The sequence below is a fragment of the Hordeum vulgare genome, chromosome 2H, assembly GCF_904849725.1.
Source record: "Hordeum vulgare subsp. vulgare chromosome 2H, MorexV3_pseudomolecules_assembly, whole genome shotgun sequence".
Lineage (NCBI taxonomy): Eukaryota > Viridiplantae > Streptophyta > Magnoliopsida > Poales > Poaceae > Hordeum > Hordeum vulgare.
The window spans coordinates 114392893-114404855 of NC_058519.1; the positions used below are offsets into that span (position 1 = coordinate 114392893).

Sequence of the window (11963 nt, forward strand, 5' to 3'; positions counted from 1 at the left end):
ACCCCCTGGTGGGCCTTAGGCCCACTTGCGCTAGGGTTCCTCCCTTCCCCCTCTTAGGCGCCATGGCTAGGTGTGGGGGGCGCACTAGCCCACCCAGGAGCTGGTTCCCTCTCACACTAGGCCCATGTAGCTTCCTAGGGCTGGTGGCCTCTCCCGGTGGGTCTCCGGAACCCTTCTGGTGGTCCCGACACTTTGCCGGTGGTGCTCGAAACATTTCCGGCGTCCAAACCAATCCATCCTATATATCAATCTTTACCTCTGGACCATTCCGGAACTCCTCGTGACATCGGGGATCTCATCCGTGACTCCAAAAAACCTTCGGTAACCTCGTAAAACAATTCCCTATAACCCTAGCGTTATCGAACCTTAAGTGCGTAGACCCTACGGGTTCAGGAGGCATGCAGACATGACCGAGACACCTCTCCGATCAATAACCATCAGCGGGATCAGGATACGCATGGTGGCTCCCACATGTTCCACGATGATCTCATCAGATGAACCACGATGTCAAGGATTCAATCAATCCCGTATACAATTCCCTCTGTCTGTCGGTATAGAACTTGCCCGAGATTCGATCGTCGGTATCCCATACCTTGTTCAATCTCGTTACTGGTAAGTCTCTTTACTCGTTGCATAGCACATCATCCCGTGACTAAGTACTTAGTCACACTGAGCTCATTATGATGATGTTCTACCGAGTGGGCCCAAAGATGCCTCTCCGTCACACGGAGTGACAAATCCCGATCTTGATTCGTGCCAACCCAACAGACACTTTGAGAGATACCCGTAGTGCACCCTTATAGTCACCCTATTACGTTGTGACGTTTGATACACCCAAAGCACTCCTACAGTATCCGAGAGTTGCACAATCTCACGGTCGAAGGAAAAGACACTTGACATTAGAAAAGCTTTAGCATACGAACAACACGATCTAGTGCTATGCTTAGGATTGGGTCTTGTCCATCACATCATTCTCCTAATGATGTGATCCCGTTATCAATGACATCCAATGTCCATGATCAGGAAACCATGATCATCTATTGATCAACGAGCTAGCCAACTAGAGGCTTGCTAGGGACACATTGTGATCTATTTATTCACACAAGTATTACTGTTTCCTGTTAATACAATTATAGCATGAACAATAGACGATTATCATGAACAAGGGAATATGATAATAACCATTTTATTATTGCCTCTAGGGCATATTTCCAACAGTCTCCCACTTGCACTAGAGTCAATAATCTAGTTACATTGTGATGTATCGAACACCCATATAATTGTGGTGTTGATCATTTTTTGCTCGAGGAAGAGGTTTAGTCAACGGGTCTGTAATATTCAGATCCGTGTGTACTTTACAAATATCTATAACTCCTCTCTGGACCTGGTCCTGGATGGAGTTGTAGCGGCGTTGGATATGCTTAGTCTTCCGGTGAAATCTGGGCTCCTTGGCTATGGAAATGGCTCCAGTGTTATCACAGAAGAGTGTCATCTGACCTGACGCGCTTGGAACCACTCCAAGGTCGGTGATGAACTCCTTCATCCAGATCCCTTCATGATCCGCTTCCGAAGCAGCTATGTATTCCACTTCACATGTAGATGCTGCGACAACGTCTTGCTTGCTGCTGCACCAGCTCACTTCCCCGACATTCAAAACATACACGTATCCGGTTTGTGACTTGGAGTCATTCGGATCTGTGTCGAAGCTAGCATCGGCGTAACCCTTTACGACAAGCTCTTCATCACCTCCATAAACGAGAAACATCCCCTTAGTCCTTTTCAAATACTTAAGGATGTTCTTCGCTGTTGTCCAGTGTTCCATACCGGGATCACTTTGGTACCTCCCTACCAAACTTATGGCAAGGTTTATATCAGGTCTGGTACACAGCATGGCATACATTAGAGAGCCCTCGGCTGAAGCGTAGGGGACAGTACTCATCTTCTCTCTATCTGCTGCCGTGGTTGGTGACTGAGTCTTACTCAATCTCATACCTTGCAAAACTGTCAACAACCCCTTCTTTGAGTTTCCATATTGAACTTCTTCAATATCTTGTCAAGGTATGTACCTTGTGAAAGACCTATGAGGCATCTCGATCTATCTCTATAGATCTTGATGCCTAATATGTATGCAGCTTCTCCAAGGTCCTTCAATGAAAAACTCTTGTTCAAGTAGGCCTTTATGCTCTCCAATAACTCTATATTATTCCCCATCAATAGTATGTCATCCACATACAGTATGAGGAAAGCTACAGAGCTCCCACTCACGTTCTTGTACAGACAGGCTTCTCCATAAACCTGTATGAACCCAAACACTTTAATCACCTCATTAAAGCGAATGTTCCAACTCCGAGATGCTTGCACCAGCCCATAGATGGAGCACTGGAGCTTGCATACCTTGTTACCACTCTTGGGATTGACAAAACCTTCTGGTTGCATCATATACAACTCTTCCTTAAGATACCCGTTAAGGAACGTTGTTTTGACGTCCATTTTCCGTATTTCATAATCATGAAAAGCGGCAATTGCTAACATGATTCGGACTGACTTTAGCTTTTCTACGGGAGAGAAAGTCTCATCGTAGTCAACTCCTTGAATTTTTCGATAACCCATTGCGACAAGTCGAGCTTTGTAAACGGTCACGTTACCGTTTGTGTCAGTCTTCTTATTGAAAATCCATTTATTTTGTATGGCTCGCCGATCATCGGGCAAGTCCACCAAAGTCCATACTTTGTTCTCATACATGGATCCTATCTCGGATTTCATAGCCTCAAGCCATTTCTTGGAATCCGGGCCCGCCATTGCTTCTTCATAGTTCGAAGGTTCACCGTTGTCTAATAACATGATTTCCATCACAGGGTTGCCGTACCACTCTGGTGCGGAACGTACCCTTGTGGACCTTCGCGGTTCAGTAGCAACTTGATCCAAAGCTTCATGATCATCATCATTAACTTCCTCTTCAGTTGGCGTAGGCGCCACACGAACAATTTCCCGCGCTGCGCTACTCTCCGGTTCGAGAGGGGGTGTAATTACCTCATCAAGTTCTACTTTCCTCCCACTTACTTCTTTCAAGAGAAACTCTTTCTCTAGAAAGGATCCGTTCTTGTCAACAAAGGTTTTACCTTCGGATCTAAGATAGAAGGTATACCCAATAGTTTCCTTAGGGTATCCTATGAATACACATTTCTCCGCTTTGGGTTCGAGCTTCTCTGGTTGAAGTTTCTTCACATAAGCATCGCAGCCCCAAACTTTAAGAAACGACAGCTTAGGTTTCTTGCCAAACCATAGTTCATACGGTGTCGTCTCAACGGATTTAGACGGTGCCCTATTTAAAGTGAATGTTGCAGTTTCCAATGCGTATCCCCAAAATGATAGCGGTAAGTCGGTAAGAGACATCATAGATTGTACCATATCTAATAAAGTGCGATTATGACATTCAGACACTCTGTCACATTGTGGTGTGCCATGCGGCGTCAGTTGTGAAACAATTCCACACTTCCTTAGGTGTGTGCCAAACTCGTGACTCAAATATTCTCCTCCACGATCAGATCGTAGACACTTTATTTTTCTGTCACGTTGATTCTCAACCTCACTTTGAAATTCCTTGAACTTTTCAAACGTTTCAGATTTGTGCTTCATCAAGTAGATATACCCATACCTACTAAAATCATCGGTGAGAGTGAGAACATAACGATAGCCACCACGAGCTTCAACGTTCATTGGACCACACACATCAGTATGTATTATTTCCAATAAGTCGGTTGCTCTCTCCATTATTCCTGAGAATGGAGTCTTAGTCATCTTGCCCATGAGGCATGGCTCGCATGTGTCAAATGATTCAAAGTCAAGAGACTCTAACAGTCCATCAATATGGAGTTTCTTCATGCGCTTAACACCGATATGACCAAGGCGGCAATACCACAAGTATGTTGGACTATCATTATCAACTTTGCATCTTTTGGTATTCACTCTATGAATATGTGTAACATCACGATCGAGATTCATTAAGAATAAACCATTCACCAGCGGAGCATGACCATAAAACATATCACTCGTATAAATAGAACAACCATTATTCTCTGACTTAAATGAGTATCCGTCTCGCATTAAGAAAGACCCTGATACAATGTTCATGCTCAAAGCTAGAACTAAATAACAATTATTAAGGTTTAAAACTAATCCCGAAGGTAGATGTAGAGGCAGCGTGCCGACGCCGATCACATCGACCTTGGAGCCATTCCCGACGCGCATCGTCACCTCGTCCTTGGCCAGTCTCCCCTTATTCCACAGTTCCTGCTTTGAGTTGCAAATGTGAGCAACAACACCGGTAGAAAATACCCAGGAGCTACTATGAGCGCTGGTAAGGTACACATCAATAACATGTATATCATATATACTTTTAACGTTGCCGGCCTTCTTATCCGCTAAGTACTTGGGGCAGTTCCGCTTCCAGTGACCTTTTCCCTTGCAATAGAAGCACTCAGTCTCAGGCTTTGGTCCATTCTTTTTCTTCTTCCCGACATCTGGCTTACCGGGCACGGCAACGGCTTTGCCGTCTTTCTTGAAGTTCTTCTTACCCTTGCCCTTCTTGAAACTGGTGGTCTTGTTGACCATCAACACTTGATGCTCTTTCTTGACTTCCACTTCTACATATTTCAGCATCGAGTACAACTCGGGAATGGTCTTCTCCATCCCTTGCATGTTGTAGTTCAACACAAAACCCTTGTAGCTTGGTGGGAGAGATTGGAGGATTCTGTCAATTACAGCGTCATCCGGAAGTTTGACTCCAAGCTGAGTCAGATGACCGTGCCACCCACACATTCTGAGAATATGCTCACTAACAGAACTGTTCTCCTCCATCTTGCAGCTAAAGAACTTGTCAGAGACTTCATATCTCTCGACCCGGGCATGAGCTTGAAAAACTAGCTTAAGCTCCTGGAACATCTCATATGCTCCGTGTTGCTCAAAACGCCTTTGGAGCCCCAGTTCTAAACTGTATAGCATGCCACACCTAACCAGACAGTAGTCATCACTCCGCGCTTGCCAAACGTTCTGAACATCTTGGGCTCCCGCAGGAACAGGGGGGTCACCTAGCGGCGCATCAAGGACATAAGCCTTCTTGGATGCAATGAGGATGAGCTTCGAGTTGCGGACCCAGTCCCCATAGTTGCTACCATCATGTTTCATCTTGTTTTTCTCTAGGAATGCGTAGAAATTGACGTTGACACGTGCGTTGGCCATTGTATCTACAATATTTGTAAAGACAACTTTTAGACTAAGTTCATGATAATTAAGTTCATTTAAACAAATTAAGTATGAACTCCCACTTACGACATCCCTCTAGTCATCTAAGTGATACATGATCCATGTCGACTAGCCCATGTCCGATCATCACGTGAGACGGACTAGTCGTCATGGTGAGCAACTTCATGTTGATCGTATTCAACCATACGACTCATGTTCGACCTTTCGGTCTCTCGTATTCGAGGTCATGTCTGTACTTGCTAGGCTCATCGAGTCAACCTAAGTGTTTCACGTGTGTAAATCTCGCTTACACCCGTTGCACGCGAACGTTAGAATCTATCACACCCGATCATCCCGTGGTGCTTCGAGAAAACGATCCTTCGCAACGGTGCACACTTAGGGGAATACATTCTCGAAATTTTATGAGGGATCATCTTATTATGCTACCGTCGTTCTAAGCAATAAGATGAAAAACATGATAAACATCACATGCAATCATATAGTGACATGCTATGGCCATTATCATCTTTGCTCCTTCGATCTCCATCTTCGGGCATCGCATGATCATCATCGTCACCGGCGTGACACCATGATCTCCATCATCGTGTCTCCGTGAGGTCGTCACGCCAACTACTACTACTACTCTAGCCAACCGTTAGCAATGAAGTAAAAGTAGTAAACACATGGCGTTGCATCTCATACAATAAATTAAGACAACTCCTATGGCTCTTGCCGGTTGTCATACTCATCGACATGCAAGTCGTGAATCCTATTACAAGAACATGATCATCTCATACATCACACATGTAACATCACATCCTTTGGCCATATCACATCACATGTCAAACCCTGCAAAAACAAGTTAGACGTCCTCTAATTGTTGTTGCAAGTTTTACGTTGTTGATTTGGGTTTCTAGCAAGAACGCCTTCTTACCTACGTGAGAACCACAATGATGATATGCCAAAGCTATTTACCCTTAATAAGGACCCTTTTCATGAAATCCAATCCGACTAGAGTGGGAGAGACAGACACCCGCTAGCAACCTTATGCACCTAGTGCATGTTAGTCGGTGGAACCTGTCTCACGTAAGCGTACGTGTAAGGTCGGTCCGGGCCGCTTCATCCCATAATACCACCGAAAAAGAATAAGACTAGTTGCGGCAAGCAATAGACAAAATCAGCGCCCACAACCTTTTTGTGTTATACTCATGCGAAGAATCTACGCATAGAAAACCTGGCTCGGATGCCACTGTTGGGTAACGTAGTATAAATTCAAAATTTTCCTACGCCATATTCAGATCTTCCTATGGACAGACCAGCAACAGGACAGGGGTGAGTGCATCTTCATACCTTTGAAGATCGCTAAGCGGAAGTGTTGCTAGAACACGGTTGATGGAGTCGTACTCGCGGCGATTCAGATCGCGGTGTGATTCCAATCTAGTGCCGAACCACGACACCTCCGCGTTCAACACATGTGCAGCCCGATGACATCTCCGGCACCTTGATCCAGCAAGGAGGAGGGAGAGGTTGGGGAAGAGCTCCGGCAGCACGACGGTGTGGTGGCGATGGAGAGACGAGGTCTCCCGGCAGGGCTTCGCCAAGCACCGTGGGAGAGGAGGAAGAAGAAGAGCAGGGCTGCGCCGAGAGAGAGATGGAATTTCGTATCTCCAATGGCCAAAACCCCAGATATATATAGGGGGAAGGGAGGGTGGCGCCCCTTAGGGTTCCCATCCCTAAGGGGTGCGGCAGCCCTAGATGGGAGGAGGGGTGGCGGCCAGGAGGGGAGGAGGGGGTGGCGCACCCCCTGCTGGGCCTTAGGCCCACCTGCGCTAGGGTTCCCCCTTCCCCCTCTTAGGCGCCATGGGCTGGGTGTGGGGGTGCACCATCCCACCCAGGGGCTGGTTCCCTCTCACACTTGGCCCATGTAGCCTCCTGGGGTTAGTGGCCTCTCCCGGTGGGCCTCCGGAACCCTTCCGGTGGTCTTGGCACTTTGTCGGTGGTGCCCGAAACATTTCCGGCGTCCAAACCCATCCATCCTATATATCAATATTTACCTCCGGACCATTCCGGAGCTCCTCGTGACATTCGGGATCCCATCTGGGACTCCGAACAACCTTCAGTAACCTCGTATAACAATTCCATATAACCCTAGCGTCATCGAACCTTAAGTGTGTAGACCCTACGGGTTCGGGAGGCATGCAGACATGACCGAGACACCTCCCCGACCAATAACCATCAGCGGGATCTGGATACCCATGGTTGCTCCCACATGTTTCACGATGATCTCATCGGATGAACCACGATGTCAAGGATTCAATCAATCCCGTATACAATTCCCTTTGTCTTCGGTATAGAACTTGACCGAGATTCGATCGTCGGTATCCCATACCTTGTTCAATCTCGTTACCGGTAAGTCTCTTTACTCGTTCCATAGCACATCATCCCATGACTAACTACTTAGTCACACTGAGCTCATTATGATGATGTTCTACTGAGTGGGCCCAGAGATACCTCTCCGTCACGCGGAGTGACAAATCCCGATCTTGATTTGTGCCAACCCAACAGACACTTTCGGAGATACCCGTAGTGCACCTTTATAGTCACCCAGTTACGTTGTGACATTTGATAAACCCAAAGCACTCCTACGGTATCCGGGAGTTGCACAGTCTCACGGTGAAAGGAAAATACACTTGACAATAGAAAAGCTTTAGCATAAGAACAACACGATCTAGTGCTATGCTTAGGATTGGGTCTTGTCCATCACATCATTCTCCTAATGATGTGATCCACTTATCAATGACATCCAATGTCCATGATTAGGAAATAATGATCATCTATTGATCAACGAGCTAGCCAACTAGAGGCTTGCTAGGGACACAGTGTGATTTATTAATTCACACATGTATAACTGTTTCCTGTTAATACAATTATAGCATGAACAATAGACGATTATCATAAAAAAGAAAGTATGATAATAACCATTTTATTATTGCCTCTAGGGCATATTTCCAACACTTTGGTCCCGGTTGGTGCCACAAACCAACACGAATGGCCTGTGCCTGCCACGACCAAGGTCTTTGTTGAAGAACCACCAAAAACTAGATCTATTCATCACATGATTCGGCGAAACCCTAGCTCCGCCAACCCTATATAATCTCCTCCCCAACCATGCCGCCAGCTTTCCCCGGCCCACAGCCTCCAACCCCTCCCCCGACCCGAAACCCATCGGCCGCAGCGCAGTGCGAGGAGAGGAGAAGGAAGATGGTGATGTTCCTAAAGCCGGGCAAGGCGGTGATCCTGCTGCAGGACAGGTGCACCGGGAAGAAGGCGGTGATCGTGCGCGTGTTCGAGGAGGGCACCCGCGACCGCCCCTACGGGCACTGCCTGGTCGCTGGCCTGGCCAAATACCCGAAGGCGGTGATCCGCAAGGACTTGGGCCAAGAAGACGGCCATGAAGTCTTGCGTCAAGGTCTTCCTCAAGCTCGTAAACTTCACCCACCTCATGATTCTACAATATTCCACATGATTCGACATGATTCAAGAAATTTCAATAAGATCTATTCTTCACATGATTCGACATGATTCGATATGATTCAAGAAATTCCATCAAGATCTATTCTTCACATGGTTCGACATGATTCAAGAAATGCCAACAAGATATATTCTTCACATGATTCGACATGATTCGACATGATTCCACATGATTCGACATGATTCAAGAAATTCCAACAAGATCTATTCTTCACATGATTCGACATGATTCCACATGATTTGACATGATTCAAGAAATTCCAACAAGATCTATTCTTCACATGATTCGACATGATTCAACATGATTCCACATGATTCGACATGATTCAAGAAATTCCAACAAGATCTATTCTTCACCTGATTCGACAGGATTCAAGAAATGCTAACAAGATCTATTCTTCACATGAGTCGACATGATTCCACATGATTCCACATGATTCGACATGATTCCACATGATTCGACATGATTCAAGAAATTCCAACAAGATCTATTCTTCACATGATTCGACAGATGAAACATAACATCTCATATAGATCCACAATAAAAACAAAGTCTTCATGAACCATTCATAGCGACGTCATCAATTTTCAACACTTCCTGACTACATTTGGTATTTTTCATGCCTTTACTGATTTTTTGGAGATAAATGACAGAGAAATTGAAAAGCACTACAAATGAACTCTTAATAGGTTGAAAGATGGCATGGTATCATCATTTCACCCACATAGCATGTGCTAAAAAGTTGAGAGGGTTGCCGCAAAATCTGGATGCACCTCGTGTACAAATCGGACAATCTCTTTCGAAGTATGAGGGTTTCATAAGAAAACTCATTTGTTACAAAAGGCACTTCATTTTTTCGAACTCATTTGAACTCCAGACTTCTTGTGTGTTCAAAATGAACCATTCAAGGCCACATAATCAATTTTCAACACTTTCTGACTTCATTTGGTATTTTTCATGTTTTTACTGATTTTTTGGAGCTAAGTGACCTAGAAGTTGAAAATCACTACAAATGAACTCTTAATAGGTTGAAAGTTGGCATGGTATCATCATTTCACCCACATAGCATGTGCTCAAAAGTTGAGAGGGTTGCCGCAAAAACTGGATGCACTTCGTGTACAAATCAGACGATCTCTTTTGAAGTATGAGGGTTTCGTAGGGAAACTCATCTGTTACAAAAGACATTTCATTTTTTTGAACTCATTTGAACTCCAGACTTTTTGTGTGTTCAAAATGAACCATTCAAGGCCACATCATCAATTTTCAACACTTTCTAACTTCATTTGGTATTTTTCATGCTTTTACTGATTTTTTGGAGCTAAATGACCCAGAAATTGAAAAGCACTACAAATGAACTCTTAATAGGTTGAAAGTTGGCATGGTATCATCATTTCACCCACATAGAATGTGCTAAAAAGTTGAGAGGGTTGCCGCAAGAACTGGATGCACTTCGTGTACAAATCGGACAATCTCTTTCGAAGTATGAGGGTTTCATACGAAAACTCATCTGTTACAAAAGGCATTTCATTTTTCGAACTTATTTCAGTTTTTCCCTACTTGTACCACCAACCGACACGAAAGGATGTCTTTGGTCTCGGTTGGTGCCACAAACCGACACGAATGGCCTGTGCCTGCCATGACCGAGGTGTTTGTTGAAGAACCACAAAAAAAAGATCTATCTTCACATGATCCGGTGAAACCTTAGCGCCGCCAACCCTATATAATCTCCTCCCCAACCACGCCGTCGGCTTTCCCCTGCCCACAACCTCCAACCCCTCCCCCAACACGAAACCCATCGGCTGCGGCGCAGCGCGAGGAGAGGAGAAGGAAGATGGTGAAGTTCCTAAAGTCGGGCAAGGCGGTGATCCTGTTGCAGGGCAGGTACGCCGGGAAGAAGGCAGTGATCGTGTACATGTTTGAGGAGGGTACCCGCGACCGCCCATACGGGCACTGCCTGGTCGTCGGCCTGGCCAAATACCCGAAGAAGGTGATCCACAAGGACTCGGCCAAGAAGACGACCAAGAAGTCCCGCGTCCAGGTCTTCCTCAAGCTCGTCAACTTCACCCACCTCATGCCCACCCGCTACACCCTCGATGTTGACCTGAAGGAGGTGTTCTCTGGCGCCCCCGACTCCCTCACCACCAAGGACAAGAAGCTGATCGCCGCCAAGTCCGCCAAGGCCAAGCACGAGTAGAGGTTCAAGACCGGCAAGAATAGGTGGTTCTTCACCAAGCTCCACATGATTCGACATGATTCAAGAAATGCCAACAAGATCTATTCTTAACATGATTCGACATGATTCCACATGATTCAAGAAATTCCAACAAGATATATTCTTCACATGATTCGACATGATTCAAGAAATTCCAACAAGATCTATTCTTCACATGATTCAACATGATTCAAGAAATGCCAACAAGATCTATTGTTCACATGATTCGACAAGATTCAAGAAATGCCAACAAGATCTATTCTTCACATGATTCGATATGATTCGACATGATTCAAGAAATTCCATCAAGATCTATTCTTCACATGATTCGACATAATTCAACATGATTCAACATGATTCAAGAAATTTCAACAGGATCTATTCTTCACATGATTCGACATGATTCAAAACTGGATGCACTTCGTGTACAAATCGGACAATCTCTTTCGAAGTATGAGGGTTACATACGAAAACTCATCTGTTACAAAAGGCATTTCATTTTTTCGAACTTATTTCATTTTTTCCACATGGGTGCGTGTATTAAAAACCATTACAACGTATCATGAATAGAGAAGTGACCAAATTAATAGAAATTCATCATCACATTAAAGCCAAAGTATAGCAGTGACCAAAATAAATACATAACGTTCTTACATAGTTCTCATTATTGAACAACATATAGCTCTCTAGAGCATCTAATTAGATTGAAACTACTAAATTTAAATGCAACAACAAATTCGATCATAACCACAACTAAGGTACAAATTGATCCAATGGCATAATGATACCAAGCCTCAGTATGAATGTCATATTTTCTAATGTTTCTAAGCTTCAAGTGCGTTGCATTCATCTTGATCTTGTGATCGTCACGCACATCAGCAACATCCAACTCCAATATCATCTTCTCCTCTACAACTCTTTGTAATTTTTCTTTCAAGTTACTGTTTTCTTTTTCAACCAAATTTAACTTCTCGGCAA

The 11963-nt window shown here is 44.8% G+C and overlaps 1 protein-coding gene across 1 annotated transcript; it reads left to right on the plus strand.

Annotated features, from left to right (window-relative positions):
• Nucleotides 1-10604: 10604 nt before the first annotated feature.
• LOC123429739 (60S ribosomal protein L27-3-like) lies at nucleotides 10605-10967 on the plus strand. Its single transcript, XM_045113741.1, has one exon. It carries the CDS (start codon nucleotides 10605-10607, stop codon nucleotides 10965-10967), a length of 363 nt encoding a protein of 120 aa, XP_044969676.1.
• The last annotated feature ends 996 nt before the right edge of the window (nucleotides 10968-11963 follow it).